This window comes from Mugil cephalus, chromosome 14, assembly GCF_022458985.1.
Source record: "Mugil cephalus isolate CIBA_MC_2020 chromosome 14, CIBA_Mcephalus_1.1, whole genome shotgun sequence".
NCBI classification, from domain to species: domain Eukaryota; kingdom Metazoa; phylum Chordata; class Actinopteri; order Mugiliformes; family Mugilidae; genus Mugil; species Mugil cephalus.
In genome coordinates, this window is record NC_061783.1 from 4,564,584 (window position 1) to 4,581,594 (window position 17,011).

Sequence of the window (17,011 nt, forward strand, 5' to 3'; positions counted from 1 at the left end):
TTTTAAAACTCAAAGTTAAAATCTAGAGTAAAATCACTTTTATTTGAACATAGTAAACTGAACAGCAGCAGTGGTGGTAAATGTTTTCTGATTCATTTTTATCCATCGGAAAGTTACTATGTTATGTATGTGAGTAAAACAGCAATAAAAGGTAACGGCTCATTGCTATGTGCTGTATATTATACGTGGTATAATGCTATTGTAATATTAATATGTTACAAAGGTTGATTTAAAACAAAAAATCTTAATCTGCAATAACTTAGATAGATTTTCTGATCTCCAAGGAAAATTGCTTAGCCAAAAGTAGCTCAGCTGCACATAAAATAAAACTAGAACTTGAAAATAGGTGTAACACAGTAGAGAAATAAAATAAAATGAAAATGAAAATAATTTAATTATTGCAAGTATTTGCTTTATTGTTTTACGTTCTTTAATTTCACGTATGCGTTGTTTTATGTGGCACATCTCTTGCATCTTTTTCTACTGCGCATCTTAGTGTAATTATTTTCAAGAAGTGTCAAATATTTGAGAGTATGTAAGTGTTAAATGTGTATGGAGTATCCCCAGATGGGCAAGACTGGGAAAAGCCCTCTGATAAAAAATGTTTCCTTCCAGATGCTAAAGGGGCTAAAGGAACACGCATCAAATGTTCTATATGTAAAACGAGCGGTCCATTTTAACGTCATGAGACATTACAAGAAATCGTATTCATTTAGCCCAAGTTATGCTGAGAGCTGAGGATTATTCTGAGCCTAAATTCAGAGGCAGCAATAAACAGGATCAGATTGGAGGTGGCCATAAAAAAGGAACTGTTAAATGTTCAGTATTTCCTCTTCACTCTGCTGGATCTGAATTAAAAAAATAATTTAAAAAAATGGTCGTACTAAAGGACAGCTTTGTAAATGGAAGAGAATGAAAATAGGTCACATTCATTGCTAATATTCTCACTACACTAGTTAAGTTCAGTAGTTTCTCTCTCATCATGTATCAGACCACTTGATTTTATTTTGACAAGCACTATTTCCACTTGCTGACCTGAAATCTAGTAAAAGTAAAATTAAACGTTTCACCGTTTCAGAAAAGAATAATTTTATTTAAACAGCAAAGTCGTCCTCCACCTGGTTCAAATATTTAATATCAGAGCCTCAGAGGGAGGCAGGCCCATTATGTAAATCCAGGCATCACTCTTCGGCCCTCCACACTTTTGCACCACAGCAGCACAGAGCCTCCCCTAATGGCCCTTATTCAGTAAACACAAGTCCTCGGCCATGTGGATTTGAGACAACAAAAGATTAGCGCTATTTGCAAATATACAACTGAGTTCAAAGGCACAGCTCTCTTCCCTTGCTTCCCTTCTTTTGTTTGCACACACGGCTTTGAATGTCTCTCGCAACAGACTGGGATTAAAAGTGAGATTTTTAGGCATCAAAATATGAATCTAAAAACTTTTCTCAAGCAGCCCTTTAAATTGCAGAGTCATTTTTGTAAAAACTGGGGGAAATGTATGTTTTTAAAGAGGGCGTTGTTTCATTAAAGTACTGCTGAAAGTAAATCTATATTTAAAGTTAAGTTTATTTTGAAAAAAAAATAAAAATAAATAAATCTAGAAATCTGCAACAATCAGTTTGTAGTTTGTAGAAGTTTAGTCTGAAGTGGAAGGCGGTGTCTGAAGCCGGTCAAAAAAAGGCGAGGTGTGCGCGCACAGGCCACGCCCCACATCCCCAGGAGGTCCCTGGGGGCCCTTAAATGAGGAGGCATCAGTGTAAAGAACCCAGCATCCACTCGGGCCTGTCTCAGAGTCAGTGAGGTACATCGTCTCGGATTTAGGCCCATCAGCCCACAGCTCGGAAATATGACTTCTTCCAACCCCGACCAGCGCCTGGAGCATCTCCTCAGCGCCGTGGAGAGCGAGTTCCAGAAGGGCAGCGAAAAGGGAGACGCGTCCGAGAGGGATATTAAACTGACGCTGGATGATGCAGACTTATGGAACAAGTTTAAAGAGTTAACCAACGAGATGATCGTCACCAAGACTGGACGGTAGGTCAAATGCATCAGACTGCGGACTGGCTGATTGTGGACTTCTTTGCGCAATTGCGCGGCTAATTTTACGAACGGGGTTCGTGAAGCCTCTGAGTTTGTTTATGTAACACAGTTCAATCAAACGTTTAAAGCATTTTGGAACTTGACATAAAATATAGTGAGACGAGAGCTCTGTCAAACGCGCTGCCTCTGAGGCCTCAGAGGCCCTGTGAGCTTTAGAACATCGCCAAAGAATGTAATTTCTGTGTTAATCTAGCATAGAATGTGTTGGTTAAATTCCCAAACGCCTTAATAATTTACGAAAAATTCCATCCTTGTTTTCTAGGAGGATGTTTCCGGTTCTGAGGGCCAGCGTCTCTGGCTTAGACCCGAACGCCATGTACTCGGTGCTGCTGGATTTCGTCGCCGCGGACAACAACCGCTGGAAATACGTAAACGGAGAATGGGTCCCCGGTGGCAAACCGGAGCCCCAGAGCCCCAGCTGCGTCTACATCCATCCGGACTCCCCCAACTTTGGAGCGCACTGGATGAAAGCGCCCGTCTCCTTCAGCAAAGTCAAACTCTCCAATAAACTCAACGGCGGCGGACAGGTGAGAAGAGCGTTAGATGCGCGCAGTTATTGTAAAAGGAAATTAAGTTAATTATCAAGATAAAAAAAAAAGATTTAAAAAAGATTTTAATATTATAACAATAAGGTCAACAGACTATTTATTATGGATGGCAAAATTGTAAGATCCCCATTGGGGAAATTCAAATTTATTCGTGTGAATTTTTATGAAGAAAGATGGCTTTCACCTGGTACCACCATGTTTATGTCACCTAATAGGAGACGAGACAACTGGATTTGACATGTAAAGACAAACGTTAACTGGAATGTTTCCACAGATCATGCTGAACTCTCTGCACAAATATGAGCCAAGGATACACATCGTGAAGGTCGGAGGCATCCAGAAGATGATCAGTAGCCAGTCTTTCCCTGAGACACAGTTCATCGCCGTCACCGCATACCAGAACGAAGAGGTTGGTATCCTCACAGTGAAGCCTCATCACAGACGACAGTTTGAAAGTTGACCCGAAACAACTAATGACCCCTGTCCCTTTCCACAGATCACTGCTCTGAAGATAAAGCACAATCCCTTTGCTAAAGCCTTCCTGGACGCCAAAGAAAGGTACAGGCCCAAGCCTCAACTCACTGTTCAAATTTACAGGTTAGTATTTTGCCACTGTAGAATCTAATGTTGAGTGTTTTCTGATTGCAGGAGTGACCACAAAGACGTCCCCGATCACTCTGCAGACAGTCAACAGTCTGGCTACTCTCAACGTGAGTATTAAAAATACATATATTTTAAGTAGACAGCAGAGATGCGTCTACCAGATCCCACCTATCACCTGCCAAAAGTCAAAACCTTGTCATTCCTCATGTATCTTTACAAAGCTGTACATGCTTTCTCCCACAGTCGGAGGTTGGTTCCTCCCGGGCCAGAGTCCCATCTGCCCCAGCAGCAGCCCCCCTCAGTTCAGCGGCACGGCCGGCCACTCCTCCGGCTCCTACTGCGAGCGCTACTCCAGCCTGAGGAGCCACAGGGCGGCCCCGTACCCCAGTCACTACCCCCACCGCACCTCCAGCACGAGTAAGACCCGACTCCGTTCGTGTGTACTGAACTTTCGATGAAGCAGAAAAGGGAGGATTGGTGTTAATCTGTGGGCTTTGCCTCATTTGCAGACAACTACATGGACAACACCTCGGGGACTCTTCCCACGCACGACAGCTGGTCCGCTCTTCAGATCCCCAACTCCACAGGCATGGGAACTCTGTCCCACACCACCAACTCCACGTCTAACTCTAGGTGAGCCTCTTAACTGTGTTTTGAATTTCTGCACTCTTTTCTTTGCTGGAGAAGCATTTTATAAATGAATCCCACCAACCCTTCTCTCCCTCTCGTCTACAGTCAGTACCCCAGCCTCTGGTCAGTAGCTGGCACCACCCTCACCCCTTCGGGCTCGGCCTCGGGCTCCATACCCGGAGGCCTGACCTCCCAGTTCCTGAGGGGCTCTTCCTACACGGGCCTCACCTCCTCGCTGCCAGTCTCCTCGCCCTCCTCCATGTACGACCCCAGCCTGAGCGAGGTCGGGGTCGGGGATGCCCAGTTTGAGAGCTCCATCGCCAGGCTCACCGCTTCCTGGGCGCCCGTAGCTCAGAGCTACTGAGTGGCCCGAAGAGTTGACTCTGCCGGCCGGTCGTCCTCTCCAGGAGCAGGATTAAACGCACGTCCTGGAGAAGATGTTTGTGAAAGTAAAATAGAGTATCGATTCCACAGTTTGGGGAGAAAAAAAGACAAAAGAACTTGAAAGACAATCCACCTCTCTACAGTGATAAGCCTTAAAATAGCCTCATAGTCAGAATCTTCGCTCTTAGTAAATTCCAGCAGGATCATTAAAAACAACTGGTTTTATTACCTTTCTGATTCTACACAACTCATTGACACTGAACGTTATTTTTACTCGTAACATTAGAAGAAGAAAAAAGGTTCTGCTAACATAAATGTGTTATATAAATGTGTACATAGAATAAATTAACGTCCTGTGTTTTCCATATAAATGTGCCTTTTCTGATTGCAATACAAACGTTCCACTTTCGGACTGAGACGCAAGTGCCTTCTGCTTCCTGGTGACGGGGCTTTGTCGTGAAAAAAAAAAAAAAAAGACACGGCCCCTGTCCTGCGCAAACGCCTGTACATAAACTATGTATTTGTATTTGAACTCCGCGAGAGTTTTATTTATGTCATTTATTAATAAATTAAAAAATGTTTGTTTTGTGAAACGGCACCGTTTCCTTTTGTCTGTCTGGCATCGAGCGCCGGGGGTAATGATCTGAAGCTGAATGGGATTTTACAGCATACGATCAACACATTGAATGCAGCGATCAAGCAGCAGACTGATTCCCGTCCCTGATTCTTGTTGGAGCTGCCGTCCTGTCGCTGGGTAGTGACGTAGCTACAGTTCTCTTCCTGGTTCTGGGTGCTATGGCTGAATTCACCACGTGGTAAAAAGGTTCAGCATCTCCTACTGTTGCTTTCTTGTTCTTGTGCTTGAAAACAAAGGAGCATGAAGGCTGATATCCATTTTCTAAGAAGTGCTGACGTACAACTTCAATTATTACATAAATAACACAGTTATTAACTTTAAACTTGCATGTGATGAGAGCTTTCCAACCAATCACCTTCTATCTTGGGCCATAAACCTTTTAGTTATTTGTCATATATGTGTTAAAGAGTTTTAAAAACTGAACAGTGGGTGTGCTGAAATCCACACTGAGGTCAAAGGGGCAATGTGGATTAATTAAAAAAAATAAAAAAAACTTCCAGGGTCAGTCAGCAGACACCTGTCCCAATTTTAAAATTAGTCTCGAGGTGTAAGTTTCACTTCGCCCTCGTGCCTCAAACCTCGATCATCAAACCCGAGCTTTCTTTAGATAACAGCGGCCGCATGGCCCCGCTAAGTGAATGCGGCTCCTCCGACAAAATGACAACGTGATGGAGAAGTGTCCGCTTTAAGAAATCCACCGCGGGGTAGTTTGCCATCACTGGCACCCTTTCGTTACAATCTGCGTCGGGGTGCGACATACGGCCGACACATTCAGATCTGGATGTGAGGAAAGTCGGAGAATATGGGCCCAAAATGCCAACAACACTTCTACATGATCTGATATTCACGTCAGCCCCGCTGTTTCTGTGCGAGCTGAAAGACACTGGACGGGAAGCTTGAACTGCTAACTACGGCCTGCATGATGGTTTAATCTGGCCCATTAAGCATTTATAAAACCGTTGTAACGACTGCATTCATTTGGCCTTTAACCTGGACAGGTTATTGGACAGGATGGGGCATTCCAAACACTAACAGCTTGATCTATTATTGCTATTCCCATGTCATTTATATTAGTTCGTCCCCAATCTGCTACTAGCCTGTCAAATTTGAAAACCCAATGTGGCCTATGAGCCAACTGCTTGTATACGGTAATGTGATGCCTTATGAATTGGAGCTAAATGACTAAAACCTTATCTGTTTCATACAGTGAAACCAATACAGGTAAGTCTTTACATAGCATGTTCATGAAAAAGTGCATTTATACATATAAAATGAACATAGTGTCAAAGTTTTATTAAATTTAATTGAGGGGCTTAGTTTGAATTAACAGAAAAAAGTAGATAAATTAAAAATTTAAACCTGTGATTTTCAGGCCAGCCAACCAAGAGGCAAGAACGATAAATCAAAGGTAAAAGCTGCTTCAGTAAAGAGACATTTGGTTTATTCTGCTCATACCGTAGGCCAGAGGCTTGGCTGCGTGCTCATGATGTCAATGGTGTGATGTGTGTGTGTGTGTGTGTGTGATGTGTGTGTGTGTGTGTGTGTGTGTGTAAGGCCCACAGAGGTTTTTGGCCACTGAGCAGTGATGGAGTGGTCCTCACCGAGGTGCAAATGAAGGCTGGAGGGTCACGGGGCCGCAGGCAAACAGCAACGAAGCAGCAATGTGACCTGCAGCTGGAGGGGCGGGTCGCGGCGGAGCAAAGGTCCCCTCATGAAACGCTGGCATCTCCCAAACCTCCACTTTACTGCCATTTATAAATTTAGGAAGTTATCTACAGCTTAAACAGTGGGCACCTTTGTGTACTGACTACACCTGGAGTTATGAGGGAGATCAGATCAGAACAGTGACACATTAAGACAGTGACTGCAGGAATAGTTCACATCCTAAAATGATCACAGCTCCTGTTTATAGTAGTACACAGTACCTACCACTATACTTGAGGATACATTCAAACTCTGTTTGGTTCTTTGACGCAATACAGATTAGATAAATCCCACAAGTTCACTCTGGACAAGACCAGTTAGCTGAAAATCATTCCATGTCATTCCATACCTCATGAAGCCAAATGAGAGAATGTAAAGAGTAAGCAAAGCTGTCATCAAAGCTAAAAATACTTTACATACTTTACTTTTGGTTTAATCCATGTATGTGTACATTTGTAGTTTTAGTCTTTATTATTGTTCTATAATATAGAAATTGAATTGAATAAGCAGCTTGACCGGTTACGTTACGCCTGTGTATTTTGTGTTGGAGTAGACCGTAACATTTAGTATAAGTTGCTATTGTCATGTCTGCATATACTGTATGGAAACTGGGATCAGGAGAAACGGTCTCAATGTGTTTTTATTAACATACTGTGTAAGTGACAATAAATGTGAGCTGACTCAAACATAGTGGAGGTCGTACAGATCAAAAGCAGAGCTAAATGAGAGTGAATACGGATGGAGTCATTCATCACATGGCCACAAACACATCTCCAAATGGAAGACAACGTTGCATCGGTAAGCACAGGTTTAACTGACGCCATCATGTCAAGTGAAAAGTGAAAAGGTGGCCAAAAAGTGCAAATAGCAAATACAGATAGCATTACTACCAGGTGGTAACTGGAAGAAGGAACAACAGAATTAGGATTATATTAACAGTGATGAAGTACATGAGGAAAGTGACTTTAATATCTATCGGTGCTCCAGAAAAAATCTGCCTATATGGTTATTAACATTAGTACATGTTACTACTACATTAACATGCTGAAGGCACATGGAGCACTGGAAAACTGCATCATTTTTAGTGCTCGTAAATAACATTTAAATGCCTCTAGTGTGACTTAAACCAGTGTTTCCCTATTATGCACCAAAGGCAGCACAGTGAGTATACACAAGTGGACATCTTTACTTTGTTCCATCTCCGTGAGGATTTCAGGAGGCTGGAAGGCACATATCACAACGGGACGTGTGGGATCGTGTTGCCAGCTTCAATTTATCTGGGAGTCCACATCTCTGAGGATCCCTCTCGGTCCCTGAACGCTTCGAAGGCGCACCAGCAAATCCTCTTCCTTCCTTTCCCCTCAGATTCTGGTGAACTTCTACCCCTGCACGACTGAGACCATCCTAACAAGCTGTATCGCTACGTGGTGTGGGAACTGCACCGCCTCAGGTCGGAAACACTAGCAATGAGGACAGTCAGAGGAGAGCGTGCAGCATCGCTAAGGATGCCTCTCACCTGCCCTTTGGTAGGCCATTCAGGAATCTCCTCTGTCCTAATGTCACACATGTGAACATATTGTGTGTATATTTATCTGTATATAAAAAAAATCTGAGTGAGGTGTTCAGTTTGTTGAGTAGAAAACAAAAGCTAAAATTAAAAAAAAAGCCTGTGTGTGTTTATGAGCAGTTGTCCAGACTTGGTGGGGAGGATGTTTGCCGATGGTCTTTGCTCAGTCTGGAGCGGTAAACAGGTCCTGCTGGGCCCAGGGCCATCTCTGCCCTCTCAATTATGAGCGTGTGTGTGTGTGTTTGTGTGTGTGTGTGTGTGTGTTGATCTGAGGACCCTGAGCTGACTGAAGCCTTTGTCCTTCAAGATGGCTGATCTGCTCGGCACACCGCAGCCTGCAGCCTGTGTTGGCCTTCGCTAATTGACAATTGAGAGTTTGACTTTGCACACTGGCCCCTTCTCCACCCCTGGAAGTGTGTGTTCCAAATACGCTTTACAGAGTGTGCCCAGCACCCAGGTGTGGAGGACGGAGGACTCTAAACACCAGATGCAGATGTGGGGTTGGGTCAGCGTTGCGTAACTGGGACAGTGGTTATTAGTTTTAGTGGTAGCTGTATACTGGAGTGTCAGTTTTAGTGACAGTAACTGAAGTCAGACTAATGTTTGGATCCTGAGGAGAACTACGAAAATCAAAACCTCCCATCTTTGTCCTAATGTCCCCTCATGTACCCCCCCCCCCCCCCCCCCCCCCCCCCCCTCCCCTTTTCCAGGAAAAATACACCAAGCAGGCCTTTACGGAAGAGGAGAGAACGACGAAGCGTCCTCGGTAAACACCGTGATTATGAAGGTGACTCACATGGTGCAAGGCCTCGCGGGTGATTTACGAGGGGGCCGCTGCCAAAAAACAAGTCGTCAAGTCTGGAACAGCGAGTCAGCGCAGAGGCGGGGAGGTGTGTTTGCAGACCGCCCGGCTCGCCCGCCCCAGAGCCCCATCCCCGTCCCTCTGATGTCTGTGTGTCTTCGTTAATGAAGAAATTCTGGTACCTTGGTGAGACATTGCTCTCAGCTGAGCAGACTCTGCCTCCTCCGTGCACTCAACCTCTGAACAGTCACTCTGCCGCCCCACCCAACCGCGATCCCATCAGCCCTCTGGCTGGGCCCTTCTTCACCCTCTTGCACCAGTTAATGGAACTACTGGAAGATGGGTTTAATCACTGATAGCTATAGGCTAATCTTGCATTTAACAGTTTTACCAACACTTTCTTTGGTCAGTCTAATTGTTAGAGCTTGCAACACTGATGTGATATATATTTGATGTGCTCTGTGTTGGAAGGTCTAGCTTTAGTCGACCTGGACCTTGTAATTACAAAATGTGTTCTCTGTTCTCCTATTTCTTAATTCCATCTATCACTGTTTGTTAACTTGCCAAGCTAATTCAGTGACGTCTAAACTTTTCCTCTCAGGTTTCTACTGAACTGATGGCTGACTGGGACGTATAACGTAGGACTGCAGAGAATGAATTCTCCATAGATTTGGTGTCTTTCAGTCGACTGGTTCTGGTTGTAACTGGGTGGACTCTCACAGCTGTGGAGACACATAAAAGGGACACAAAACACTCCAACAGACTCACTGCTGCTGACTGAGACCAGTAGCTGGTGAGCTCAATAGAGGCTTTGCAGCGTAAGGCGCCAGGTATTTTGCTCAGGTGGCCATGGAGACCAAACTAAAGCTAAAAGGAAAGATAAGACTGTGGCCATAAATGAACAGTGATAGTGAGTTTGCAGTACACTGACAAAGGCATAGCCCACCCCAGTAAGAACTTCCTTGAAAGCTTAGCGGTTACCGCAATTGTGTTAGTGTTGTGGTGACTTTTGACCTTTTCAATGTAAGAAACATTTGTGTGAAATTTTGCCACAATTGGGTTACACTGACTTTCATCTACAAGCAGTGATCCCTAAAGGAATATTCTGTCCTTGAGTCCAAACGAATGTTCGTGCTGATTTTGTTGATATTTCCTGAAGGTACCGTGAAGAAAAATTAGCCAGCCGTTCACAAGAATTAGCTGTTTTAAGTGTTGAGAAGGTCATCCCTTTATATGAATCGCAGCTTTTGTGATTGTAAATGAAACAAAATCTCAGCAACTAGTCCACCACAGTAGCTACTGTAAATGTATCTCCGTCATATCCTCTATGTCATGCTCTCTGCATTAAGCTTGTACAGCACTTCTGACACATTTACCTCTAGTCTACTGTCCACTGGGACAGCTGTCCGAGGAGTGTTTTTGAACTACATGAGCAATTTCACACATTAGGAGGAGTTGCTAGCCAACATAAGCTAATGTATGTTTCCTCTGGTCGCCCCAGTGATGGTGACAGCCTCTCACCATCCTGACAGGCCAGTCCAGCTAGCTGCGACTGTCACACCGGCTGAAAAGGCTTGTAAGCAAACTGGTCCTCAGTGAAGTAACATTTAGCAGCGGTGCATGATATCCAGTGTAGACTGAGTGAGAAAGCGTGTCTTTCACTCATTGGTGGCGGGGCGCTGATTGCCCTCGGGGAAACTTTAAAGTATTTGGGGAAACATGTTATCTGGGGTTAGTGGACTTGGGTTTGGATATGATTTGATGATATGATCCAAGTCAAAATGTTAAAATGTCAGTACATGAAAATATGAGGTGAAACATGTCCCTTAAACCTAATGGACTGTAATCAAGTCAGACAGCACAGGCCTATCCGAGACCTTGTACTATTTGCAACATGTGTTACATTTAAAAGGGACGAACACTGTAGATGTTGTAGGGATATTGTAGATGCTTTTACAGGCACGGCATTTTCTGTGACTGATTGACCAGCATCTCTCTCTATATAGGTGTATATATCTATATATATAAATGCATATATATACATACTTGTACATAGTATATTAACCCTGACTGATATCTTCAAAATGTTTAAGATTATCTGCAGTTAGAAGTTATTATACACTGGTCATCATATCCAGCCACGCAGAAGGTTTCAGGTTCATATAAGCTGTTTGCTCAAATACAGTTTTACCAATTCTGCATCGTTATATTCATATATTTGTATTTTTTTTTTTAGCACCTTGGTTTTGTCTAAGGATAAAGGTTTAGAAAACTAAAGACTTTCTTTTTTGAATAATTTCTCCCTGGTAGAATGATTACAGTAAAGTTGTTTAGAGGTTAATCTGAAGGCAGCTCTTCAGGGACTTCTACTTACTGCACAAGGAATATTCTGGTTCTACTTTAAGGGAGACACTGCTCTCTTGTGGCTCAAGATGAACATGACAACTTTAGATAATCTTGCCGTCATCCTCAGCACAGTGGCCTGTGGAGGTCATTCATACATAATATGTGGTTTAAGTTCAGTGAACAGGTAGCTCCTGAAATCAACTGGATGCCTAATTCAGACATAGTCTGTAAAAACAGAAGTGCAAAGTTGTCCACGATGTAGAAGATATAAGCTGGTGTCGGTTTTACATATATTTATTTAAAAAAATCCAGACATATCTTTAAATATTGAGACGACATGCAAAAGGAGAACATGACCGTTGTATTTATCGAACTGATCCTCAATGAAACAAAGCTGTGAACCTTAAGACATGTAAGTCAACAAAAGCATGTCCAGTAAAGAGATGAACAGGGAGTTGGTTGGTGCCTGACGTTAGCTCTAAGGTGGTTGACAGTGGGACACCTCAGCTGAATTTGGCCTTAGAGAAATCCATCTCTGGGTGCTGAGCCATGAACCTGCAGAGACAGAAGGTGAGATGTGAGGAACATTTATGGTGATGCTCTGGATCACTTAAGAAATTCACTTTGTTAAAGGAATGAGAAGTTTATCGTATAGTGGATTGGTTCCAATAAGTGTTTCCTCCATTCCTCCTCTATTAGTTACTTCAGGTTTTTATACAATATCTCAGACAACATGTCCTTTTTTGGTATATTTATGGACTTCACTGAGCTACAGTACCTCCATCTGGCCAAAGAGAGAGTTTTTAACTAAATAGGTGAGGATGGCCCTCTGAGATCACACTATGACACATCACATTTGATTGGACAGACGCTGTGAACGTTGCTTCTGTAAAGAAACTCTGGAGACCAATTATATCCATGACAGTCACCGCGGTGGCATTGTTTCACCCTTATAAAACTAAAACCAGATCCTTAGGGGCAGCTTTAACAAGCTTAAAGAGGAAGTGAGCTTCAATGGGCAGGTCTTTACTGTGTCCATGTGTGATACGACACACATAGATTACTGCCTACTGACCACAGTCCCAGTTCAACTCATTTGACCTTAAAAAATGCAAGAAACAAACTTCACATAGTTGCTTCATGATTTTGTCTCTCTTTGGTCTTACATTTGACTTTTCCATCTCCACAAACTTATAGTTTTATCATTTTCAAACGTGTAGTCCTCAGACATAACTTGTGTCTTTACTAGAGCTGGGTATAGAAACAATAAAACCAAAAAGATTCCTGATTCAAATCAATCTTGATTGGAAAGATCTGATATTAATTCATAAATTAGACTGATTTCGTATATTTTTTTTCCATGGCTGATTTGACAAGATCCACGTGTGTCACATGTGGGGCAGATCCAAAACATGACAGAAGCTACAGCTCGGAGTGGCAGGGTTTAACAAAAATAAATGCTTACAAAAGTGTAGGCACTTGTGCAGATATAGATGCAAATGCCACACTATATTTTAGAACATTGAGAACACTAGTGGAGTCCAGCCTTGACAGAAAGAGGTTACAATGAAGACTAAACTTGACTACTGCGTAAAGATTTTATGCCCCATAAAGTTTCTGTTAAACTGACTAGAGATAAAGTAGCTGGTACAGAGAAGCTCCCAGTAAAAGAGCAGCTGTCAGCCGACACGGAGTAAAAAATCTTTTAAGTTTTATGATAACCAAAAGGGAGGCTATCCGGACAGGTATATTATTCCTCGGTGATGTAATCCCGGAGACGTACTTTTTAAGAATATCTTGTTTCTTCTGCTCTTCAGACGTAGGCAGACCCATTGATTTCTGCCTCTGGTCGTACATCATCTTCTCCACCATACCACGCGTCTCTCCATCCAGGTCTGACAGCTGCTCAACAGGACGTACACACAGTGAGGATGGAGCAGAGAGATAAGGAACACTTGTCAGTAATGTTTTTGTCCCTCTCATAACTACTCTTTATTATTATTATTATTATTATCATCATCCGGAAAACTGGAGGTCCCTCCTTTACCTTTGAGTTCTCAGGACAGATTTTCTTGGTGTTGATTTCGGGGTCTGTGGTAACGATCTTGTTCCACCACTCCATTTTATTAATCTGAAATCAAGGAACAGAAATAGACACATGCACTTTACAGCTGAAGAGACAAATATCATTGGAATAACTCTGCAGTGGCTATATTAACATGGACAATGTTGTTATGTTATAAATCATGCCGATATGCCACACTTTGGAGATTCAATGGAAATATCAGATGATGTTTACCGCACTTGAGGTTAATCATGATGTACTGAAAGAAAGCATTCAATTCATAAAGAAACTCATCTTACAATGTGTTTACATAGATATTCATGTTTTCCTAATGAATGATATTTACATTACCTCATTTAAACCAATTTACTCTTTTCCCATTCATATTATTTTCCAGGCATTTCTATTCTAACTGGGCTCCTATTCTGATTATTAGTGGAATACTAGTGTCCATGTAAATATAGAAAGTCATCATGAGAGAAGACACATTTTCTTACCTTTTCCAAGTGGACTGTGACCACCTTGCCATCATCGAGGAGCCAGGAGCTCTCTTCTACCTTCACCTCGTTGAAGAGCTGGCCTTCAATAACAGGAGCGTGTCCCTTCAAGCCAACCTTGATGGAGCGCCGCTGGATGTCAACCACTACATCCCTCCCCTTGATGCGGAAGTTCACATTGAAAGGCACGACCAGCTGTGGAAGGATGTCAAAATTAATAATTCATTTATGATCCTGACAGGAATAAAAAAAAAAAAAAAAAAACACTATATGTAACCATCCGGTGTTTCTGACTTGAGTAACACACTGGATTTACTCTATCTGATAAAAAAATAGTGGTTGATTTGGTCGATACACATGTTAATTGATGGCATATATAACAGCAAACCACTGTGTCCCTGTGTCCCACACAAACACTGGAACCATTTGTCAGAGAGTTGTGAGGACAGTAGGAGCAGTGGGCAGTGATTTCTTGAAGGCTAGTTTGGAGAACATCCATGGATGCAGAGGGGATTTGGGGCTGGACGTCAAAGTTTGAAACATGTGTCAAGTTCAAACCTTCCATGAACATCTACTGTGGGCAAGTCAATCACAAGTGAGCAGTGAAAGCACAGATGTGAACACATCCAGGAGGCATGTGTAGTGAAGTTACAAATTCCCACAATAACCGGTGTCTTTATTTACTTTTATTACTCCAGGATTGGAGTTATAACCAAAGTTTTGTGTAGATGTCTAAAATAACTAACATCGGGGTAGAGATTAATACATAATAATTTAATGTCATGACGCACACACACACACAAAACAGCAGTGTTTGTGGTTCTGGTGGAGATCCACTAGAGACAATAGTTAGTATAACATTCTACTCTGCACCAAAACATGTCAGTGTTTATTTAGACACTGGGTGTAAAACTGAGATCAAAACTGGAGAGCTGACTGGAGATAGATGTTCATGTCAGGCGTGACCACTGGTAGTCTATATAAAGATGACCACTTGTGACTGGATTTGCTTGAGTGCCTTTTAGTCTCTTGTAGTGTACCTGGTTAGTTAGGTAAATTCACTCAGTATCACTTAATCCATATTAAACAACAGATACAGGTATTTAGGGACAATGAGAAGAGTATGATCCTGAAGGCAAAAGGAACTCACATCAACTTCACACAGTGTCTGTGTCCACTTGTAGTTGGGTAAATCAGCTCCATTTCCTGAATTAGGCTTCAGTTTATCTTTGTCCTTCTCATCTTCTTCTCCTTCAGAGTCAGACTGGGAAAAAAAAATGGATATCAGATTTTTACGGCTTACCAACTCCAATCTGTTTAATGAGCACGTCACCAATGGCTCACTCACCCCCTTCTCTTTCTCCGTCTTCTCTTTTTCTGCTTTGTCAGACGTTTCTGTGTTTTCTGTGACGTTCATATCTTTCTCTTCTTCCTTCTTTTTCTATCAGATTAAACACAAATACAAAATGATTGAGCAACACGCATCTACGTGATTGTAACAGAGCATTAGAGCGTCAAGATTTCACCTTGTCAAGCTCAGACTGAAGCTTCTCGGCTTCTTCCTCCGTCAGCTCCTGAATTCTGGGTCCGTCGTCCTTCTTCTTCTTTTTCCTCTCTTCCTCTGCAAGCTTCGCTGCTCTTTCTGCCTTCTCTTTCTTTTCCTTCTCTTGTTTCATCTGCTTCTCTTTGTGGGCCTTCTGTGCTAGCTTGCTGTGGTGAGCAAAAGCATCTTTGACCAGCTGAAAGAAAAAAGAAATGGGGCACATGTGTGAGAGGTGTGTCTCCCTCTCTGAACAGGACAGCTTATTGACAGCAAATGTCACAAAAGATGATAGATAGAGAAACACTGCTCACCTTCTCTGCAACACCAGATTCTGCGCCAGTAAAGAAATCAGTTTTCCGCCGGAGGAAGCTGAAAAACGTGTTTACTAACTGTAGAGAAATAACAGTAAGTGGAAAGGAAAGGAAATGCAGAATTTTTAGTCATCTACATACACAGACTCCAGCATCAGTATGACATTAACACTTTTCGTTGTGGAAGGGATCATTTACAACATCATCCAGAAAGAAAAAGCATTCATTAAATTTGACCAGATTTCTGAAATTAAATCCGGGGACATTCACAGTCCGGAGATGAAAAAAAAAGAAAAAAAAAAGAAACACGTGTTTATCAAGATGAAAGGAAGAAACGCGGACAATTACGATTTCATTTATTTTGACATATTCATTCACTTTATTTAAACTGCTGTGTCTGTAATGTCAATAGCAGCGCAACCGGCTACCATAATAGTTGTAGTCTGCGCGCAACATGCTCACTCGGGCTACCGTAATGACCGTTGTTGTAGTCTGCGCGAAACATTTTTTTCCCCTTATTCACAAAACGATAAAATCGGGGACAGCTTTAGCTGGGGTACAGGTCATCCAAAACGGGGACTGTCTCCAGAAATCGGGGACGTCTGGTCACCCTACTGATGAAATACCTGTCATGCTTTCTCTTCAGTCACACACATGCATGTTGAATTCTCCACACCACCCCTGCAGCCGTTAGGTCACTATTACATCTTTTCAACAACATTTGCCGAATCGCATACACGTATTAAAACACGTATTTTTTTTATTGTCTATCAATACTAAAAGGCGAGATGTACCTACTAGCTTACAAGCTAACCACATTAGCCTCAACGTTAGCACGATAGCTTTAGCACATCAGAACACACTCATTTACCTCATGAATCCCTCCTTCGTGTTGCTGCGCCATAACAAGCAACATCCCGTCGTACTTCTCTTCATCGTCACCCATTCTGGAGGACCGTGAAACTGTCTACGTGACTGGCAAGAGCGCAATTTACAATTCAACCAAAAGTTGAGTTAGCAACAATGTTGGGCCGGCAGAGTCACGCTATGCACTTCCTGGAAACAGACCCCACCTCACTCGCCTTCCGACCAATCAGGTCAGTGGATTGTAAATGACAAGTAAAATGACCAATAAGCTGAGAGCATTGGCTCAGGGCGAGACTGGTGCGCATGTTAGGACTGAGAATATTCTAGAGAAAAAACAATTTAGAGTATGATGTTGTTACCTCGCGTATGTAATGTAGTTTAATAAAAATAAAATTTTAAAAATA

The 17,011-nt window shown here is 42.5% G+C and overlaps 2 protein-coding genes across 2 annotated transcripts; one reads left to right on the forward strand and one right to left on the reverse strand.

Moving 5' to 3' along the window:
- Positions 1-1,798: 1,798 nt before the first annotated feature.
- Positions 1,799-4,864, forward strand: tbxta (T-box transcription factor Ta). The gene is made up of 8 exons (XM_047605476.1): positions 1,799-2,037; positions 2,366-2,630; positions 2,926-3,060; positions 3,148-3,209; positions 3,300-3,361; positions 3,498-3,671; positions 3,764-3,887; positions 3,990-4,864. The coding sequence occupies exons 1-8, from the start codon at positions 1,853-1,855 to the stop codon at positions 4,246-4,248; spliced, it is 1,266 nt and encodes a 421-aa protein (XP_047461432.1). The 5' UTR covers positions 1,799-1,852; the 3' UTR covers positions 4,249-4,864.
- A 6,738-nt stretch (positions 4,865-11,602) lies between these two features.
- On the reverse strand, positions 11,603-16,818 carry nudc (nudC nuclear distribution protein). Its single transcript, XM_047606060.1, has 9 exons — positions 16,612-16,818; positions 15,741-15,818; positions 15,413-15,625; positions 15,235-15,327; positions 15,037-15,150; positions 13,887-14,081; positions 13,372-13,455; positions 13,108-13,226; positions 11,603-11,879 (listed from the first exon to the last, which is right to left on the reverse strand). Exons 1-9 carry the CDS (start codon positions 16,684-16,686, stop codon positions 11,828-11,830), a joined length of 1,023 nt encoding a protein of 340 aa, XP_047462016.1. The 5' UTR covers positions 16,687-16,818; the 3' UTR covers positions 11,603-11,827.
- Positions 16,819-17,011: the final 193 nt, after the last annotated feature.